This window comes from Hipposideros armiger, unplaced genomic scaffold (assembly GCF_001890085.2).
Source record: "Hipposideros armiger isolate ML-2016 unplaced genomic scaffold, ASM189008v1 scaffold_224, whole genome shotgun sequence".
Classification (NCBI taxonomy): Eukaryota; Metazoa; Chordata; class Mammalia; order Chiroptera; family Hipposideridae; genus Hipposideros; species Hipposideros armiger.
The window spans coordinates 1,529,637-1,551,945 of record NW_017731574.1 but is presented as its reverse complement, the minus strand read 5'-3'; the positions used below and the strand labels follow the sequence as shown (position 1 = coordinate 1,551,945).

Here is a 22,309-nt window from a genome sequence, read left to right as displayed (position 1 = left end):
GGCTGCCGTGAGTCGCCGGCAACAGCGTAGGCTGCAGCCACTGCTGCAGTGGGCTGCCATAAGCTACCGTGTGTAGCCAGCAGCCAGCATGAGTGGCCAGCAGCCGCCGTGAGCGGCCGTCCAGAAGCCGGTGACTGATCTGCCTCTCCTGGGAAGAGCACAATGATGGTGCCAACTTGGGCCAATGAAGCAACGTCCTCCACCACTAGACTGAAGAACAAAAGGAAAGCAACTTGTCTGTTCCCCTTCCCCCAATTCCCCAATAAAAAAATCTTTAAAAAACAAAAAAAGACATGCATGTATTTTTAATGAAATAGTTTACGCAAAGTACAAAATAATAATACAAACCTACTACCCAGAATTACCAAACCTTAACACTTTGCCATATCAGCCTCAGATTTTCTTTTAAGAAATAAAGCATATCAGAATAGACTAGAATCCCACTGTGGCCCCTCCCTGATCTCATTCTCTCCTTCCCTTTCAGAGGCTAACAGGATCCTGAAGTTGCCGTGTATCCTTCCTGCTCACGTTGCGATTCCTTTCATACTTATGTATTTATAAATAATCTAGAATATTGATTTATGTGGTTCAACATTTACATAAATGGTAGCACAGTATAAGTATTCTGGAAAATACCCTTTTCAGTCAATATTATGTTTGCGAGTTCTATCCATGCTGATCCGCACAGCTCTTACTCATTCGCTGATTTCTGCTGTAGAGTATCTGCTGTAGAGTGTCATGAAGTAAACATGACACAATTTATTTGGCTAATATTCTGTATTTAAGTTGCTTTCACATTTCCAATGTGACAAACCATGTTGTCGTGAACACTCTATACATTTCTGTATTTCTCGAGCACATATCTAGGAATGTCCCTAGGAGGCACTGCAGGGTACGTTCACCTGCACCGTCACCAGACGCAGACAACACTGGACTTTCTACCTCCATGAGAAGTCCATGAGCATTCCTATTCCTCACGACATTCTTAGTATCATCAGGTTATCTCATTTCTGTTGGTCTGTGATCATACAATAGTATTTCACTGTTTTTAATTTCATTTCTCTGAGCTAATGAAGTGGAATGTCATTTCCTTATGTTCTATAAATTACCTTGTCATGTCTTTTGCTCACTTTTCTAATGAGTTGTTGGCCTTTTTCTCATGATTTATAGTTCTTTATATAACTGGATACAAAAGATGTTGCAAATATCTTCACTCAATCTATGGTTTACCTTTTCATTTTTTCAAATGGGTGTTTTCAGAAACTGAAATATTTTATTTTAATGTAGTTGAACTTGTCAATCTTTGCCTTAATGGTCAGTGCTTTTTTTTTTAAAAAATGTTTTTTTTCTTTTTCTTTTTTTAAAAATTGGGAACAGTGTGCTTTTCCAGGACCCATCAGCTCCAAGTCAAGTAGTTGTTTCAATCTAGTTGTGGAAGTGCACCTCAGTGGCCCATGTGGGAATTGAACCAGCAACCTTGGTGGTATGAGCACTGCGCCCTGCACTCTAATGACCTGAGCTAACTGACCGTCCAGGTCAGCGCATTTTGGACCTTAGGAAATCCTATCACCTGGAATGCCCCTTTGCAAAGTGACTTCATTTGCCGAACCAGAAGGTGGGGACTTCCCCTGCCCTTGAATCTGTGCCAGGCCTATGATTTGCTTTAACCAACCAACAGGCAGAATTGATGCTCTGTGATTTCTGAGTGTCAGCCTCAGGAGGCCTTGCAGATTCCACTCTCATTCTCTTAGCACCCTGAGACCACCATGCTATGAAGAAGCCCATGGGGTGAAAAGCCATCGGAGAAGAGAGAGGGCCAGGTAGTCCAGTCATCCCACTAGCTGAATGCAGCCATGTGAGTGAGTCCAGGTGAGACTAGCAAGAGAACTACCTGCCAGCCCATGGGATAGTAGGACATAATAAACTGCAGTAGTTTTAAGCTACTAAGTTTTGGGCTGATCTGTTATCCAGCAAAGGCTATACGTGAAACCACTTCCTTTCGAACATTAAGGCCACAAAAATAGTTCCTATGATTTCTAAGAAACTTGAAGTTTTTCATTTTTAGGCCTTCATCTTTATTTTTATGTTATAAATTGGGTATTGATTTAACTTTTTTCCCATATAGTAAATGGTCTAGTCTGTTTGGGCTATGACAGAATACCACAGGCTAGGTAGCTTAAATAACAAATTTATTTCTCACAGTTTTGGAGACTAAGAGGTCTAAGATCAAGGTACTAATGATCTGATTTTTGGTTTGGGCCCACTTCCTGGATCGCAGACCTTCTCAGTAGAGTTCTCCTGTCTCTTCCTTTTTATATAAGGGCATCAGCTCCATTATGAGGGCCCTACCCTCATGACCTAATCTAACCCCAATTAGATCCCAACAACACCCCACTTCCAAATACCATCACATTAAGGCTTAGGGCTTAACATATAAATTTTGAGGGGGACACAAAAATAAGCCAAAAGTCCCATCATTTTTTTTAATAGTCTATCCCTTTCACGCTGGCTGATAATGTTACCTTTATCATACTCCAAGTTCCCATATATGGTTAGCCTGTTTCTGGGCTCTAATCTTTTTTTCTTTTTTTTTTTCCGCTGAGCCATCCTGCCCCCTGTTGGCAGCTCAGCTCAGGCTGGGAATCAAACCGGCGACCCTGTTGCTCAGAGCTCGCACTCTTGAGCGAGCTCTTAACCAACTAAGCCACTCGACCGGCCCCTCTAATCTTTTTCAATGGTCTAGACCAGTGCTGCCCAACAGATATATGTGAGAAATGTAATAACATATATATTATGCATAATTACACATGTAATTTAAAAGTTTCTAGTAGTCACATAAAAAAGAAAAGCGGGAAACTAATTTTAATATTTTATTTATCCTAATATGTCCAAAATATTACATTTTCAACATGAGATCAATATTTTTTAATTATTGACATATTTTATATTCTTTTTTACTCCTACTAAGTCTTCAAAAATCTGGTGTGGGGCTGGCCGAGTGGTTTGTTGGTTAAGAGTTGGCATGGGAGTGCGAGCTCTGAGCAGCAGGGCCGCTGGTTCGGATCCCACATGAGCCAGTGACGCTGCGCCCTCTACAGCTAAGATGGTGAACAACAGCTCGACCTGGAGCTGGGCTGCTGTGAGTTGCCGGCGACGGTGAAGGCTGCAGTGGGCTGCAGTGAGGCTGCAGTGGGCTGCCATAAGCTACTGTGAGTGGCCGGCAGCCGGCGTGAGCGGCCGGCAGCTGGCATGAGCTGCTGTGAGCCACCGTGAGCGGCAGGCCAATAACCAGCGACCGATCTGCCTCAGCTGGGAAGAATGCAATGATCACAATACCAACATGGGACGTCCTCCACAACTAGACTGAAGAACAAAAGGACAGCAACTTGCCTGTTCTCCTTCCCTGATTCCCCAATGCTGTTCCCATCCCCCCAATTCCCCAATAAAATCTTAAAAAAAAAAAATCTGGTGTGTATTTTACATTTATAGTACTTTTCAATTCATACTAGCCACATTTCAAGGGCTTAATAGGCACACGTGGCTAGTCACCATTATATTGGACAGAGCAGGATCACATTATTTTATATGACTACGGCTTCACAATAAACCTTGATATCTCAAAAAGAAATGCCTCCAAAATTGCCTGGTTATTCCTAATTCTTTACAATGTCACATGAATTAGAATCAGCTTATCATTTCCATGAAAAATCCTGTTGGGATTTTTATTAAAACTGTACTGAATTTGTGGAGTAAAGAGTCAACATCTTTATATTAAATAATGAACTTTATCATCCATGAACATGGTATGTCTTTCCATGTATGTCTTCTTCTATGTCCTCCAATTAAATTTTCTCCATAAATACCCATCATACACAACTTTTATTAAATATTATTTATATATTCTGTATCGATTTGCTATTGTGAATGGGGTCTCCATTGCCCCCGGTCTGTTCCCCTTACCACACATTAGCGTGGTTTTACTGGGCTCTCAGAGAGGAATATGAAAAATGGGCACAGAAAAGGAGTCTGAGTTTTAGCCATGTCAATGCAACTCTCTGAGCCTCCATCTCAGTCTGTGCAATGGAGAATACAAATACCTGTGTTGCAAGATACCCACTTACATGCCACCTTCACTATTTTTGCCATACTGCATACCAATTTACCACCACTTATTGCTAGCCCACATGGTCCCATCATGAGAATTAGAAAAAGGCACCCCATTTTCCCAGTGAGTACATTCCTGTACCAGGGCACAAGGCTTGGTAAGTAGTTCATAGGCTACATATTGGCCTCAGTTTGCTAATAGCTCCCCTCCCTCAGGCAGGGCACCTATGCAATGAAAAACTTGCACAGTGTACACAATGGCTCTATTGTTAATGTTTGAAATTTTCCTTTAAATACCTATTCGCTTCTTTTTTTTTTAAGATTTTATTGGGGAATTGGGGGAGGGGAACAGTGTTGGAGAACTAGGGAAGGGGACCAGACAAGTTGCTGTTCTTCAATCTTTGTTGTAGAGGGCGCCAATCGCCATCTGGCTTCCTGTCGGCAGCTCGTGGCCTCTAAGCTCAAGGTGCTGTGTTCAAGCTTAGTTGCGGGTGGGTGTAGCCACCATCCCATGCGGGAGTCGAACCAGCAGGCTTGTTGTTAAGAGCACACGCTCTATCCACTGAACCATCTGGGCGGCAGCTCAGCTCAAGGTGCTAAGTTCAGTCTTAGTTGTGGGTGGGCGTAGCCCACCATCGAACAGGCAATCTTGTTATACCAGCTGAGCCATTCTGCCACCTGTTGGCAGTTCAGCGACAGCTCAGCTCGGGCGCAGTGTCACTGACCCATTTGGTAGCCCTGTTGCTCAGAGCTTGCGCTCTTAAACCAACTCTTAACTAACTGAGCCACTCAGCCAGCCCCCTACTTGCTTTTAAAACTTATTTTATTTTATTTTTTTATTGGAGAATAGTGTGTTTCTCCAGGATCCATCGGCTCCAAGTCAAGTAGTTGTTTCAATCTATTGGGTTGTAGGAAAAGTCATGATGTATTTTTTCTCTGTTTTTTGTTGCAAAAATGCGTCATGACTTTTCCGACAACCCAATAGTTGTGGAGGGCGTACCTCAGTGGCCCATGTGGGAATTGAACCCGCAACCTTGGTGTTATGAGCACTGCGCCCTGCACTCTAACCACCTGAGCTAACAGGCTGTCTCTAAAACTTAATTTTAAAAGAACCCTTATTACTACTTAAGTGGTAAAAAAACAGCATCAATTCCCATAATGAGAAGATAACCTTAAAATTAAAAATTATAAAAACAATTGACATTATTTCAAACCTTGCTAGATACCATTGCCTGCCAAAGATTCATAGCTGAAGCCTGAGGTCTCTTCATTAGAAAGAGAAAATTAGCAACTATTGAAGAGCGTCAGGCAGACTTATCTTTGATACAATCAGATGAATGAAATATGAGGGGAAAATGGAATTACTTTCTCACTACATAACAATATTCCAGTATGCCTCCTTGGGAAAACACCAGAACAGTATGCATAAGTGTATGATGAAATCTATCCCTTACGGTTCATGATAAAAATAGCCACCATTTGAGAGCATCCTTGGTCCAGGCACTGTGATAACTTCTATACATCCTCATCCCATTTTCTCCTGATAACTGCAGGTAACTAACGCTCACTATAACTCTAGGTATCATTAGCCCCATGTTGCAGATGAAGAAACTGAGGCAGAGCTGGCCAACTTGAAGTTACGCAGATGTCGGAATTTATTCCAACACCCATCCCTTTCACCTCTACAGTCATCGTGTAAAATAAATATGCCTGGACTAGGGGTTATTTCATGAGCCACAGAAGCACAGATTCCATACTTCATTTCCCCCAAAGGAAAAGTCTCCCTGACAGAAAGTGGCACAACACCCACATCAACGCCCCATGGTCTGGTCCAGCCAGAGCTGCAGCTCCTGGGGACTGCCTGAAGGAGGCCCCTGAGCTCCCTGCAAATCTGCTCAAGGAGAAGAGCCTAGCATGAAAAAGGCTAATGTAATCCCTTCCTGGACCCCAGAGACAGTCCTGCAACAATTCAGGTTTTGGAATTGTTGAATTCAATTATTACGGGAGTCCAGATAATCCTTTTATGAGTTCCTACCAGAAAAACTGGATAATGGAATTTTGCTGGGACAGAGTCACAAGAAAACAAAATTCTTCCAGGTTCCTGACACAGTTGGCTCCACATGGCAGAGGGCAAAAGCAAAAATGCCTTGGATAAAAACCACATGAGAAACAGGATGTGATATGCTCAGACTAAAGCTGGGAAGGGACACTCAATCTGCTCTTCAGACAAGATGCTGGCAGAACACCAACATCTCCATCCCCGATATGAAGGTGATTAAGGGCTGGCTTTGATGGAGAAACTAACAACCTAGCTGGAGAGACAAGGAATGTGCACCAGAAGAGTAAAACAAACCCAGAACAGTGCTGGGAGAAATAAGGGCCAGATAGAGATGGGAACAGCAGGAAGGGGAATTGGGAGTGGGGAGTGGGGGAGGCATCCTGGCAGGGACCAGAGCAGGGCCAAAGGTTCAGGACAGGAAAAGGTTCCTGTCCGTACAGAAAACCCAAGTAAACTTTTTTTGACTAGATGAGAAGATGAATCCAGGGAAATAACAGAGCGAGTCAGAGGGCAGCAAGGTAAGAGAAGGCCTCTGAATGCCACATCAAAACATTCAGTTCAAATGCATGAACTGTGTAAACACATAAGATTCTTAGCAAGTATTGCTGGTGAACGGGAGTGAACTTACTGTTTTTCAGTCCTAAGTCTTGGATATCAGTCTTCCTGGTTCCAATGACTGAACTCTCTGTCCAGGAGCAGGGATTCAAAGAGCTCTGTCCAGCACTGTTCTCAACCTATCTGTCCCAGGGTTCAAATATGTAATAATCACATGCAATCTGGTGCTTAATGCGAGTTGAGTTCTTATATAGGGGTAAACGCTTAAAAAGAATATTAATACCCCGACAAGTTTACGTGCAAGAATTAGTTTTCTATTTTAAAATATCATGCAAAGTAAACTTGACTTTTCCTTGTCAAACTAAAAGGATGAGTGAATCCTCTTATAAAACTCCTTTTAAAAAAATTCCACCCCTGCCTAAGCTCAAATGATGGGTTCATTTACAAAAAACCCAGTGATTTAGTCAGAGATACCAAATACCCCTGAATATGAGTTATCTGAGATTACTCTGTGAACAGGTCAGCCAGGCAAGGCCTCAAACCAGTACTGGGCATTTCAGGAGGCAGTGTGCACACTTGTGGTTTTGTGGTCTTCAACTGTCCTGCCAACCTAGATGACTCTGGGTGGACAAGGACCATCTGGTGACAGTGTGCTGCCTGGCTCAGCAGAATCCAGCACAGGAAAGTCTCCACCCCCAAGAGATGCACTCCCTGCCGATATCTCACTGCTAAGGCTGCTCCCACCCTTCCAGGACCCTGACCAAAGACCCTGGCCAGGCGTATTTTTCAACTGATGACCAATATTCTCCAGCTGGTTTAATTTGTGACTCGGAAGGAAAAGGCACAAAGGGAAAACTTTCTATTTATCTATGTTTAGTACTAAATGGAAGCAATTCGATGACATAATGTATGGTGTTACAGTCACATATGTCCTTCTAGCCTATAATATCTATGGATCCCGTCCATATTTTTCTCAAAGCTCCTCTTCAAAGCACCCAGCCTGCACCTGGCCACCTAGTTTACTGTAGGCACGCAGTAACTGTTTGCCCACTTGAACAAAATGATAGTAGAGTATTAGAGGAAGCTGAAACTCTCAGGGAGAGATCACCTCTCACAGGAGCTGGAAATCCACTGCCTATATTCAGGGCAGCCATGCTGGCACTGGCAAAGAGCCAGAAACAGTGTGCTCAGAGCTGGCTAAACACAGTGACAGTGGGACTGTGGAGGGTCACAGAGAGAGGGAAGGCCTCAGGCCTGACGACCAAGGGAGCAGGAAAGTTTGGAGAAGCACAACTGTCCCACAGAATCAGAATGCCACTCCATCACCCTGCTCCTGGAGCTGCTGGTGGAGCCACCAGCACCCACCTCCCTGCCAGTACATTGGACAGAAAGGCAGAGGAGCTCCAAGAGCCACTTCTCAGTGTCTCTCAAGATGTGGGAGCAATCTTAGGACAAATCAGGTCTGGATTCTTCGAGTCTGAATCCTTTCTAGGTCCGGTATCTATCATCACAGGGTCACATTCCTCTGCTCCTCTAGAAGACGAAGTTACTGAACACCAGCATAATCCTGGCAATTCATAAGCGGGAGAGCCTTGACAGTGCACAGACGTGAATAAAAAAGACCCAGCAGCTGCCCTCATGGGGGCAACACAATCCAAGGGCCACAAGGAGGCACCATCAAGACCTGACCCCAGGCCTTATGCAGATACTACTGCTCACTCCCCCAGCAATGTTGCCTGGCAGGATTATGTCAGGTGACCAGCCAAGGAAAAGAGAGCCCACCCAAACCATCTACCCAACTTCAGAGACCCAACTGCTCTCCTGCCACTAGGGCTGGTCAGAAGTATCTGTTCCTGCTCCCATCCTGCACTTCCCCGTTGGAGGTCTACAGGCTCTGCCTCCTGATGTCACTCAAAGCTGCTCACCTAAAAGACCACAAAGTGATCTGTCCTACACTAAGGTCTGTGCACAATTCTTCAACAATTTCCCTTCCACTTCCTTCTAGATGAACTCTCACCTTGGTTGCCTGGCATTAAAAAGCTCTCGTTTCTGCCTCCTGCCCACCTCTGCAGCCTCATCTCCCTCTGCTGTCCCCACAGTTTCCCAAAGAGATGGGTTCTCCCTCTTTCTACTATTTTGTCCTGAAAACTACTCTTCCCCTGTTCAGGCCCCCATTTGGCTGCTGAGTAGTTGAGACCCTCCACCACAGAGAATGGCCAAGGCCCAGAGAGCCTGAGCCCAACCCACAAATGGCCACTGAATCAACGGATTAAAGGACAGACTGCTGAGTGAGAGCAAGCCCTGAGGCCCAATGCTCTGGACCCTCCAGGCTGCCTCAACACCTGGATTAGAGGTGGCCTATCTAGGGCTAGTGGGAGGGTGCATTGCTTAGTTGAATTAGGAGCCTTACTCCAGGAAACCCATAAACTTGAAAAATCCCAGCTGGGGTGTAAACTAGTAGGCCCTCCAGTTTCACCTACCCTTCATTCCCTGAATGTCCTAAATCCTCAATTAAGACTCGACACTTGATCCCGTGGCCCTTGGAGTGCTCAGGTCCCCAGCACCTCCGGGGACAGCCAGGGGAGGGGGGGAGGGGCACCGTCTAGCTCGCACGCCTCTGGGCAGTCCATTTTCAACGAAGAGAACTATTAATAACAGATCCAGAAAGGCCCGACACTTGCCCCCGTGGCCCAGCGAGGGCCGTGAATGCCCAGGTCCCCAGCACCTCCAGGGGCGGCCAGAGGGGCACCGTCTAGCTCGCAAGCCTCTGGGCAGTCCATTTTCAACGAAAAGAACTAACAGACCCCAGAGTCCAGAATGCCTCTTGGTGCTTAAGAGTTTTCCTGACGTAATCTTTACCTAGCAGGACGAGGAGACCCCGTCCCGCGACACAGGCAGGCTGGAATTCCCTCCTCCCTTCTTTATCACTCCCGGGCCCGGTCCGAGGCATCCGACCCGTACCCACAGCCTCCCCTCCACCCTCCCGGCCAGGCCGCCTGCAAACGCCGGAGACCACTTAACCCAGAAGCGACGGTCCCGCCCATCCAGTTCAACTCCGAGCTCGGGGGACTACGGACCCTCTGACCCATCCTGGAGCCGCGGGGGTCAGAGGGCGCATTTTTCGCCACCCCACCCCACCCCATCCCGGAAAGAAGGAGCAGAACGAGTCCGGCTGCGGACGAGACCAGGAGAGCGCAGGCGGGGCGGTCCACCTGGCAAGGGACCGCCAGGACACCACCAGGCCAGCTTGGGGCGTCGCGAGGAGCGGGCGGCAGAGGAAAGAGCCCCTCCCCCTTCCCGCTCCGGGCCCCGCCTGGCCTCTGGGCCCCGAGGCGCAGCTGTCCAGAAGGAAGGGGGGCGCAGGAACAGACAGAAGAGAGGACACTCACTTAATAGGCTACATAGTTTCATTCCTTGCTCTTTCCGGAGCAGCGGCGACACCTCCCGGGCCCTGGGCTCGGACCTCAGTACCCAATACCCCGGCGCAGCAGCTCCACTCCACCGCCCACCCTCTTACTCCACCGTTGGGCGGAGCCGCACCTCAAGGACCAGGGTCAACCCAATGAGCGATCCTCTTTATTCAGAGTGACGTGAGCGCAGAGCAATCGTTGAGTCCGCCCAGCAGGGGGCGGGGCTCAGGCCGCGCACTGCGCTTCCTACTCAGGCTGAACCAGCCCAGAGCTACCGACTGCGCGTGCCCGGAGCAGGAGGGGGCGGAGCCGAGAGCAGATCTGACACTAGGGAAGGGGTCTAAGCTCGGTCTCTGGAAAGCGCCTGGACCCAGATGGGGAGAGACGGGAGCCATCCCACACTGTGGATCGCCCTTTACTGCTAACTTTGGAGGATGGAGGTGCCCAATCCTATGAGGCACACCACTCCCGTCGCAGGCAGGGTCTGGGAGTCAGGGTCCCTAGGTTCTAGCGCTCTCACTTGCAGGGATGTCGCGTGACCCAGGCCCTCTTTTTTACCTGGGCCTCAGTTTCCCCACCCGTAAAATAGAGGAGGGTTAGATCTGCCGAGCGCTAATATTCCAGAACTGCAATGGGTACGGAGGAGGGGGAGATGGGGGACCCACACGTGACCTCCCCGCGCGGGGCCCCGCCTATCCCTTGTCCAGGGGATGGAAGCGCCCTGCGAGGACGGGCGGGGTTGGGTGGATCCTAAGAAACGCAACCCGGCCGCCCTTGGCAGCGGCTAAGGCTGAGCGCGTAGCTCGGCAGCAGGCTAGCCCTGGCGACCGCACCACAGAAGGATGGGGACCGCAACCCAAGCATCGCAGGGGGCCACCGTGGAAGCGAGGGTGGTGCAGAGAATCCGCGTGTGATTCGCAGCGTATCTGGGGAGGATGGACGAAGGGACGGGAGGCAGCTAACGGGGCTCCCTCTCCGCTCCCGGTCTTCGGAGGTGCACGTCGCGGGTCCCAAGCGGGCTCCGTCGACAGCACCGCAGCGCCGAGCTAGTCTTGGGCCATGAGGAGCGTGCCGGAGGCCTGGCCCGGGGCCGCCGTCGGGGCTGGCCGCGTCCTGCCGCGTTGAAGGCGTGAGGCCAAGAGGGGCGCAGGCTCCCAGGCTGCGCGGTAGCGCACCGCCATGGCGAGGGAGGAGTGCAAGGCACTGCTGGATGCGCTCAACAAGGCGACTGCATGCTACCATCACCTGGTGCTAACCGTCGGCGGCTCGGCAGATTCGCAGAACCTGCGTGAGGAGCTGCATAAAACGCGCCAGAAGGCACAGGAGCTGGCGGTGGCTACCGGCGCCCGGCTGACGACCGCACTGCGCGACCGGGGTCTGGGCGCCGAAGAGCGCGCTGAGTTCGAGCGCCTCTGGGTGGCCTTCTCCGGCTGCCTGGACCTGCTGGAAGCCGACATGAGGCGCGCGCTGGCGCTGGGCACCGCGTTCCCGCTGCATGCGCCGCGGCGGCCGCTTGTGCGCACGGGCGTGGCGGGCGGCGCGGCGGGCGTGGCGGCGCGTGCCCTAAGCGCCCGCAGCCTGCGGCACGAGGCAGAGCGCGACTTCGTTGTGGACGACCTGCAAGAGCTGGAGCGGGAGATCCGTCAGGTGGGCGAGATGATCCACGACATGGAGATGAAGGTCAACGTGCCCCGCTGGACTGTTCAGGCCCGGCAGGTGGCGGGCGCCGAGCTCCTGTCCAGCGCCGGTGCCTCCTCGACGGGCTTTGTGTCCATAGAAGAGCGCACAAGGCCCTGCGACCTGAACAAGGCCCTGGCCGCTACCGTTTTCAGCGCCGTGCTGCTGGCGGCTGTGGCCCTGGCGGTGTGCGTGGCAAAGCTGAGCTGACACCAGACGGTCCCCCGCCACCACCTCTCCTTCCCCAGAGACACCCCTTCCAGAATGACCGCTATGGCCAGACTCAGATGGGAGTGGGATCTGGCTTGTCTAAGGGAATTGGTTCTAAAACCCCGCGTGTGTAGGTGTACACGCGTGTTTCAGGCTCACGCCTGCCTGGGCAGAATGTGGTTTCCTCTTGCTGGACGGGTAGGAGTTAATTTTGTGCGGGGCCGCTAGGGCATTATCACTAATGTATGCAGGAGCTTTATCCCCTATTAATAGAAAACCATCCACAGTGACCCCAGATTCCTCTGAGTTAATGGGTTACCGCGTGTGCTGCTGAGGCATGTTTACACTGAGCCCCAGCTTGGTGCCCCCATCCCTAATGGAAACTCCCACTCTGAATGGGGCAGTTTGAAAAAGGGAATGAGGTGAAATGAAGTGTCGAGAGGGGGGCTGTTTTGCTGGGATAGGGATGGTTTTCTTTCTTCCTGGACAGGAGGCAAATTGCAACAAGATATAAGCATTTTTTTTAATTACCTTAATCCTTTGGGACCTAAGGTTAGGAGTGTGCAAATAGAAGTTCATGCAAAGTGCTTTCTCGATGGCACAGGACTGAGCTTCTTGGCAGAGCTTATCCATTAGTCACGAAAAGCAGCCCAAGAGGTTTGGGGTCGTGCCCTCTCGCGCAGGGTCTGACTGCGTAGGAAACCAAAGTAGTGCTGTAGGACCTGCCCTCAGGGGTTTGGAGTCACTGCATACACTGACTATTTAAACAGGCTCTCCCCAGCCAGCCTTGGAGGGGTACAAGCTTTGGGAAGGGCCACATTACTGTTTAAACAGGGACTTTCTCCTTCACTGGGGCTTATTTTTGTTCCAGAACTAGACCAGAGATTTTGATCCTCCTTTGGGGGAGGATTGGGGAATCCTCTTTGGAGCCCTTAATCCTATCTATCCCTTGGAATTTGCTTGCTGGCCAGTAGGAGAGCTGGCTTTGGAAGGAGCTGCACAGCTCTCTGACCCGGACACTGCCCTCTGAGAGGGTATAGTGGCATCACTGGCACACAGTTTTGAGCCAGTTAGCACTGAGACTGGGTTAGAATGTAGCAGCTTTAACTTGGAATTTAAGAAGCTTTTTAAAAGTAACAGTCATATGAATTAAAAATTGCATAACCACACTGTGTATTATCAAAGCTGGGTTTTTTGTTTTGTTTTTAAGATTTTATTGGGGAATTGGGGGAGGGGAACAGTGTTGGGGAATCACGGAAGGGGAACAGACAAGTTGCTGTCCTTTTGTTCTTCAGTCTAGTTGTAGAGGACGTCGCTTCACTGGCCCATGTTGGTATTGTGATCATTGTGCTCTTCCCGGCTGAGGCACATCGGTCGCCGACCAATGGCCATTGGTTGGCTGCTCACGGCAGCTCGTGCTGTCTCCTGGCTGCTCACCCTGGCTGCCGGCCACTCTTGGTAGCTTATGGCAACCCACTGCAGCCTATGCCCGTTGGGCGACTCATGGCAGCCCAGCTCCAGGTCGAGCTGTTGTTCACCATCTTAGCTATAGAGGGCGCAGCGTCACTGGCCCTCATGTGGGATCCGAACCGGGGCCCTGCTGCTCAGAGCTGGCTTCCCAAGCCAACTTTTAACCAATGCGCCACTCGGCTGGCCCTGTTTTTGTTGTTGTTGTTGTTGTTTTTATAAAGGACATTTGGCCACGAATTTAATGCGTGCCAATGAGTCAAACATAGCAGTCTTTACTTATATACTTTGGTTACTAAATATACATCTGCATCTATTTTTGAAACCAATCTTCTTGAAGGCAGGAGGTCATAGCAAAAACTATTGGAACCACAGATATAGATGACAGAAATTAAGTGGCCCCTGCCTCTTTTGGTCAATAAATAAGGAAACGTGGAAAACACCCTGGGTTCCAGGCTGGAATTTGCCTGAACAGTGCTGCCACCTCCAATCTATGGTCTAGAGAGAGCATCTGTTGAGAAAAGAGATGCATTTAACTCTAAAGTTAATAATTTAGAATAAAACTCAGTCTTTGGTTTGGCTGAAAACTGCAAGGATTATTATTATTTTTTCTTTTTTACGCTAAAAGGGAGAAAGGAGACCAAGAGGACGGAATTGGCAGTTTTTCACAAGGGCCAAGGGACAGAGGCAAATAGCAGGAATGCTGTCTCGGCACCCAGTCCTCCCAGCCCGGGCCACCCTCCCAGCCCAGTCCACTCCCATTCCTCAGCACACAGGCTCCAGTACCTTAGAATATGAGACCTGTTTGCATGTGTCTATGATAATGGTTTTAGAATACCCACAAGGTCTTAAGCTGATTACAGATTTTATGACAATAACTAATTGAAAGCAACCCCTGCCTCATCCAGTCTGGGAGAACCTGAGTAGGGGCCAACATCAAATTCTTTTGCATCTGACTGCTCAGGGTACCTTCAAAGATGGCAAAGTTGTCTAACTCTCCTCCTTTTGTCACACGCAACATGGAATCTCTGTCACCTTCCCCAAAGTCTCATCTCAGGCAAGACGAGGCTGGGGCATTTAGTGACACAGTGTTGGAAAATATTCCTAAAAACCAAGCCCTAAATAGATTGTTTCCTTTCTATGACTGTGACTCTCTCTTCTTATTAAGGTGTTTTGGTTCATGAAAGAAGGAATTGTTAAGCACAACATGTTCAAGAAACAACCCATCAGAAGTTGTGTAATCCATAGAGAGCAATCAGGACAAACAAATTTCTTTGTTGTCACTCCACCCACTTGGCAGATAGATCCTTGTGTAGTTATCATGTGTGCAGTCAGAGGTGTTCTTGATTCCAAGAGTCCTCTGCTCACTGAAATTAGTGATAAAATATTGCAAAAAAAATGCTGAATTATAATAAACATTTATTCTGTGGTCCTGTTAACGTAAACAACTCGGAGTTCGAAAATTTTAAACATTAGGAATATTTTGCATTATTTGGAGTTATAACATTGCCTAATAGAACTTTTGCCATGTGATGCAAGCAAAATCACTTTGTGCTTGAGCAATAGCCTGCTCTCTCTCTCTCTACTCTCATTTCTATATATAATTCAAGAGATTGCTTTCTGATAGAAGCCTGATTCAATTTAGATGTTTGATGTCCAAGTTATTAATTTTCTAAAAACATTTGATATGATGTTATACCGTAATACATGTGAGAGAAAATTAAACAAAATGTTTAATGTGGAATTTATATGAAGAGGTCAATGTTTAAGTCTATGACAGAGAAAATCTGCTGTCCCAAATTAAAGGTACAAGTTAAAGGATAGATCTTTGCTTCCAAAGTAAAATACTATTATAACTCTCTTGTGAAGTTAAATACCTGTAACATCATTGGCTTCTCTTTTGGGAAAACAGCACACCTTTATCTGATATTGACAAGAACTTGGAATTTCAAGGCACTTATCATGGGAACTTTGAACTGTTGCTATGAGTTAAAAAAAGAAAAAGAAACCAAAAAAAACCAAACTGATAATATTTGTAGGAGAAAAATGCCTGCTGGCAAATTCCTTTTTATGTGCTCTAAGAACTTATACTTTTAAATGCCACAAGGGAAAATATTATTGGTAAATAAAATTAGAGCATAAGCTTCATGATTTACCTAAGGTTTACAGTAAGCTGCATAAGAGATGTGTGATGTCGAATGTGTAAAAAGTAGTTTTGTTTGAAGAGAGTTGTGGTTGGCACGAAGATGCTGATAACGTTGCGTTTTCCTTTTCAGTGTGCACATTGATGTGTTTTTAGCTATTTGGTTGCTTTTCAGGATGTAGAGCTCTGTTTTGTATTGAATGCTTGTTAAGGGTGTGAGCCCCAGAATGTGAGCCTGTATGTCAGTCTGAGAAATAAAGTGCTATAGGCCTGGCCTCTGCATTCCTTTAGGATGTGCCTCCCGGGGCAAGGCCTGAGCAGCTGCAATGGTGGAGGCTCTGCCTCTTTCTCCAAGCACCTCAGACAAGTCATTGACCTCCCTGTGCCTCACTTCCCTCATTTGTGAAATGGGAGGGGTCCTGACTAACTCAAAGGTCCCTTCCAGAGCTTAAAACATTTTAACAGAATGCAGTTAAACAAGAAAGAGTTGTTTGTTTGGATTTTTTGGGGGGTGCATATTGAAATGGAATCTTACAGTTTGGTGGTGATTGTCTAAAATTAGTCTGTTGGTAAAATTCCATACGAATTTTAAAAATCAGAATGAACTAAGCTTACTGTGATTTTAGTCCATCAGAATTAGTGGATGGACTTGAAAGCAAATTTGTGTAAATGCTACTTATTTATAGTATTTAAATTAGATTAGGAATTTAAATTCAGACTCGTCTAAGTCCAAGAAAGCCTAGTATTTATTAAAAAGTTTCTTGCATCCAGCAGTCAGACCACCTAAACTGATTCTGAGAAATTACTGTGAAAACTTGTCATTTGTCATGGAGGCTGGGAGAATCCTATTCTGTAAGTAACCTGGTGCCCTCAAAACTGTAACTGCATTGGCTGCCTGATTGATGTCAGAGAACCTGAGCACAACATGCATTGTTTTATATGTGGCATCAGGTCCAAGGTGGAATTAAAAGGTTTGGGTCTACTGTTTGAATGACACTTCTAACTAAAATGTTTATTAATAAGTAAAAAATTAAAGACAACATGCAACATTTATAACTTAGTTGGAAAAGGCACCCTCAAATGATTCCGTTATCAATGATTGTGATTAAAAAAAAATTTGGGGGGGGAACATTTGAGATCTTGCTCCCCTCCATATGTCATCAGTTGGACTCAAATAAACTTACAAAATTTCAAAAAAAAAATTCTTAATCTTCTTTATGCACTTTTGACGTGAATGTCCTGATCAACCCATTTACCCTTCACAGATTTCATTACATAAAGAGATGTTCAGAAATACTCCAGGATTATAAATCTCCAAGTGCTTTTTTACAATACCATTCTATTAATCGTTTAACACAGGATGGAATCTGGGAAGAATAGTATGACTCCACATGAACAATATTTGGCTGTGGTCAACACAGATCAAAGTCATATTCAAATACTGTTTCTTTGACCAAAAGGGCAGAAACTGACCACACACTGCAGCCCTATCCATGAAGACCAGACGGATTTCTGGAAAAGCATTCCTTTCTTTAATTTACTTATTTTCATCTCATTCCACAGAGGATTTGGGTTTTCATTGCAGTTCTGTAAGATCTTGGGCATCCTTGTTCTTTGGTGTGTAAGGTAGAATTGTATAACCTTAAGGCTTAAATGACAGATGTAAATAAGCCAAATGAGAGCTCCTGTTGGCAAAATGATTCTGAAGAGTCCTTTTAATATGTTGTTGCTAGGAGGCAAAGTTGAGTGTCTCCTGTTTGTATATATGTTTTAGGCATATAGAAAATATCTATAAGGCAATGTACGGAAATGAAAATATTTGTTAAGGTGGTGGGAGTATGAATGGTGTTTTTTCAATATTTTTATTAGTGTCATAATGTTTTTACAATAAAAATTTGAATGCGCTTAACACCTAGAAAATGTTATTAAAATATACATTTTAACAGCTAGGGTCTCAATTGTAATGAGAAACAATTTCAGGACCTTCCCCCCAAAAGCAAAGCAAAAACACGTTTGGAATCTTAACCCAGGGAATCAGAAACAAGTTTTGAAATATGGTGTCAAGACAGAATAGCACAGAGGTTAAAAGCACTGCCTATGAATAAGGTCCACCTAAGTTCTGATCTGATCTCATTAAATAAGTTCCTTAATATCTCTGACCTCAGTTGCCTTGTCTTTTTTTTTTTTTTTTAGCTGAGCCATCCTGCTATCTATTGGCAGCTTAGCGGCTGCTCAGCTCGGGCTGGCCTCGAACCGCTGTTGCTCAGAGCTCAAACTCTTGAGCGAGCTCTTAACCAACTGAGCCACTCGGCCGGCCCCTCAGTTGCCTTGTCTTTACAATGGGAGTAATAATAGGGTAAACTTCATAAGGATGTTGAGATAAGACTTCTTTCCAGGCACAGGGCTCAATAAATGTTGGTTGCCACTGCTGTGATTATTTATTATAATACTTTAGAGGTCTGAAAAATGGCATGGTTGACAAAAGAACCAATATATATGAAAACATTTTACTTTCTGTAACAGGAAAAATTTGCAAAAAATCAATTTGAAGATTAAAACTAGATAAACTTGTCAAATGAGAGATGGTATGTAATATAAAAGTCAAGGTTACAGAGGGAAATTCATGTGGATGCAGAAGTTGGAATCCATACATTTGTAAAGTCAAATTTATTGAGGTATAATTTACATACAGTAACATTCACCTTTCATAGGTGTGCAGTTTTGAGTTTAGACAAAGGTATACAATGTAACCCTCCCCCCCACCATCAAGCTATAGAATGTTCCCGTCGCCCCCCAAAAGTTCCCCATGTCCTTTCCTCCCACCCCAGGCTCTGTCAACTACTGATCTGATTTCTGTCCCTATAGTTTTGCCTTTTCCAGAATGGCACATAAATGGAATCCATATACTTTTGAGAAAAACAACGTTGTGAACCTTTTAAAAACCCTTCTCAAAAAATGGTTTTGAGAAATCATTTTTATGTGGTGATTTTTGGTGTATGGGATGTGACTGGTCATTCATAGGCGGATTTTGTTTTCATGGCAGTGACGTGCCTTGGCTTCCAGGCAGGTGGAACAGACTCTCCTTTTACTGTTGAGTCTCCAAGCCGAAGTCATCTCTCCATGGTTAGTCCTGCAGGTTGCTTCTCTTCCTTTCTTTTTCACATGAAAAACCTGATAAATAATGGATAACAGAAATGAATTGGGGCTCGCTGAATAAGAGACTAAAATAAAGGCCCACTTGGAGCTGTAGGTAAGAAGCAACATGTTTGTGACCATTTTTTAGGATTATGCATATGCTAATAATTCAAATAAGGAAATTTCTTATTGTAAAGATAGCTGGAAAGGACCAGTAGAACATAAGAATGAAGTTTCAACTGTCGTTAGCTATGAAGTAAGCAACTGTTGTCATCAACAAAGTAATTGTCTTGTGACCAAATGGCACTTGGTAATTGCTAGCACTAGTAGGGGAAGGCTGTGTGTATTTACTGTCAGGATAGCGGGCACTGGGCCCTTGGCAGAACAGGGCTGGACAGGGCACTCTGAGAACATGCCGATAGGTTTGGTGACAGATTGTAACCCTTGCTGGCTGTAGGACCTTAAATATAAAAAATCACAGTGAACTGTTTTTTTATATCTCTTGCCCATTTTTTCTACACAATTGGAGGTTTTCCCTTTTACTAACGTAATCTTTTGCAAACAGGTGTTACAGATAATTTTTCCAGTTTTTTTAATATCTTAGACAATCTTCTGGTGTTTTTGTCATAATAGTTATAAATAAGAATAGAAAGTATATCATTGTTTAGCCATGTGACTGAGCCACTGTACACATGGATACCCCAGTCCTCAATTAAGCCCTGGCTGACCTGCTGGCCACAATCTTATGGAAGATACTGAATCAGAACCACTTAGCTAAGATGCTCTTAAATTCCTGATCCACAGAAACTGAGAATGTTCATTTTTTAAGCCACCGTTTTTTAGAACAATCTGTTAATAACAATAGATAAGCAATATATCCATAAATTAATTTTTCCTATGAGCAGACACATTAGATTTGAATATATTTCTATCCTTTTTGCAGCTCAGGGTTTGCTCTTTGCTTCTGTTCTGGTTCTTGGCTACAGTTCCAATAAGTGAGGTTACAGGATGTGATCTCTGGATACATCCATAAAATGGTACTGCACCACTTTGCTATACACTCCAGGCCTGGTCATCACATTCAGGAGTGGCCAGCCTTTGGGAAAACCAGCTGATATACAAATCAACCTTTATACCTATGAAACCATGGTGTTGTTTTACAGTGAAGAGTGTGTCCTTTCTTAAGGTACTTAACCCCTTTAACTCCTTTGTGAATGATTTTTCATCTGTAAAATGGCAATAGCTATTTCCACCTTATAGGATTTCGTGAGGATTATACTGCTAATACAAAGTTCCTAGTGTCTCACTCATTATAAGTGCTTAGTAAATATTAGTATTATTACTCCCAGGATTGAAGGACTGCTATTTCAATCTCCCTAGAGCTTCCTTCTTCTCCCTTGCTCTGCATATTCAACCAATTACTTCATTACATCAAGTCTATCTCCTAAATACTCTTTTTTTTTTTAAGATTTTTATTGGGGAATTGGGGGATGGGAACAGCGCTGGGAAATTGGGGGAAGGGGAACAGACAAGTTGCTGTTGTTTTGTTCTTCAATCTAGTTGTGGAGGACGTCGCTTCACTGGCCCAAGCTGGCACCATCATTGCGCTCTTCCCAGGTGAGGCACATCAGTTGCCGGCTTCTGGACGGCCGCTCACGCTGGCTGCTGGCTACACACGGTAGCCCATGGCAACCCACTGCAGCAGGGGCTGCAGCCTAAGCCGTCGCCGGTGACTCAGGGCAGCCCAGCTCCAGGTAGAGCTGTTGTTCAGCATCTTAGCTGTGGAGGATCCGAACCAGGGCCCTCTGGCATCCCAAGCCAGTTCTTAACCATCACGCCAGTCGCCCGGCCCCTAAATACTCTTTAAATCATTCCCTTCTCCCCACCTCACACCCTTTCCACAGTCACTCTCCTAGTTTAGGCCCTCATTGTTTCGTGCCTAGTACATTCCATGGGTCTCCAGTCCAGCCCCATTCAATTGAGTTTCCATGCTGCTGTCAGTGTGACCTTTGAAGATATGCATTTGATCATGTCACTGTGACCGAATTCATGGCTTCCCATGGCTCATAGCACTAGAATGACCTGGGAGTGGGGAGTTGTTAAAAATAAAGGTTCCAGGGTTCCACCCCAGAATCTACAATAGATTCTGAGACAATGTGCCACAGGAAAGCGATTCAAAATGTTTAACTTTCATGTCATTTTGACTTTGGGGAAGAGCCAGAAGTCACATGGTGCCAGATCCGGTGAATAAGGTAGGTGAGGACACACCATAATGTTTTTATTTTATTTTTAATTTATTTAAAAAATTTATTGGTGAAGAGTGTGTTTTTCCAGGACCCATCAGCTCCAAGTCAAGTAGTTGTTTCAATCTAGTTGTGGAGGGCACAGCTCACTAGCCCATGTGGGAATCAAACTGGCAACCTTGGTGTTATGAGCACTGCGCTGTAACCAACTGAGCCAATGGACCGCCCCCATAATATTTTTGCTTTTGAATTATAATATCTATATATTTTAATGATTTTATTGGGGAAGGGAAACTGTGTTTTTCCAGGACCCATCAGCTCCAAGTCTAGTCACTGTTTTCAATCTAGTTGCGGGCGGGGGGAGGAGGAGGGCAGCCCACCATCCCATTGCAGGAATCAAACCAGCAACCTTGTTGTTAAGAGTATGGGTTCTAACCAACTGAGCTATCTGGCTGCTCACCGGCAGCTCAGCTCAAGTCATTGTCTTCAATCTAGTTGTGGAGGGTGCAGCTCACTGGCCCATGTGGGAATCGAACCGGCAACCTTGTTGTTCAGAGCACATGCTCTATCCAATTGAACCACCTGGCCGCCCCATGTTTTTATTTGACAGAAATTGCCATACCAGAAGCAATGTGTGTGACACGGAGTCTTTCTGTTGTGATCACAAAATACAGTGAATGCTGCTGCCAAGTGGCATCCAACAGAAAGGCAGGGATCATCAATATGTGAGGTGGTGCCTCAAACCTTAGTTACAGTGTGTGACAAGTGTTAACTTGTTCAGTGCACAATTGGGTGCGAGCTATGGTTGAGAGGTGTGCTTTAAAGTGTACTGTAAATCATCCTCCATTATGACAACGCTCCACGTCACACATGGCTTCTGGTATACAGCAATTTCTGTCAAATAAAGACATTATGGCGTGCCCTCATCCACCTTATTCACCAGTGCCTGCACTGTGCAACTTCTGGCTCTTCCCCAAAGTCAAAATAATTCAGGACATGGAGGCAGTCACGACAGCGCACTAAAGACACTCATGACAGAGGACTTCCAGAACTGCTTCAGAAAGTGGCAAGAATGATGGGATAAGTGTGTTCGAAGTGAGAGGGATTGACAGCAATGTCATTTACTGTAATAAAAATTTTTTTTTTACTTAAACATTCACCATATTGTTTGACCACCCCTCATATTACAGCCACTAAAAATGTGAAGCGGGGCCAGCCCAGTGGCGCGATGGTTAAGAACTGGCTTGGGATGCCAGAGGGCCCCGGTTCGGATCCCACATATGAGGGCCAGTGACGTTGCCCTCTG

General features: G+C 45.9%; 2 protein-coding genes across 2 annotated transcripts in view; one reads left to right on the top strand and one right to left on the bottom strand.

Annotated features, from left to right (window-relative positions):
• The window catches only part of ANKRD27 (ankyrin repeat domain 27), a 73,499-nt gene extending 63,260 nt beyond the window's left edge, over positions 1 to 10,239 (bottom strand). The window contains exon 1 of the mRNA XM_019654477.1: positions 10,108 to 10,239. The gene's annotated coding sequence lies outside the window, so the exon portion shown is untranslated. The remainder of the gene's footprint in view (positions 1 to 10,107) is intronic.
• A 183-nt stretch (positions 10,240 to 10,422) lies between these two features.
• On the top strand, positions 10,423 to 13,266 carry RGS9BP (regulator of G protein signaling 9 binding protein). Its single transcript, XM_019654482.1, has one exon. It carries the CDS (start codon positions 11,308 to 11,310, stop codon positions 12,013 to 12,015), a length of 708 nt encoding a protein of 235 aa, XP_019510027.1. The 5' UTR covers positions 10,423 to 11,307; the 3' UTR covers positions 12,016 to 13,266.
• Positions 13,267 to 22,309: the final 9,043 nt, after the last annotated feature.

What these genes read in the sequence shown, in the direction of transcription:
- RGS9BP (XM_019654482.1), top strand. Translation starts at nt 11,308, where the DNA reads ATGGCGAGGGAGGAGTGCAAGGCACTGCTGGATGCGCTCAACAAGGCG.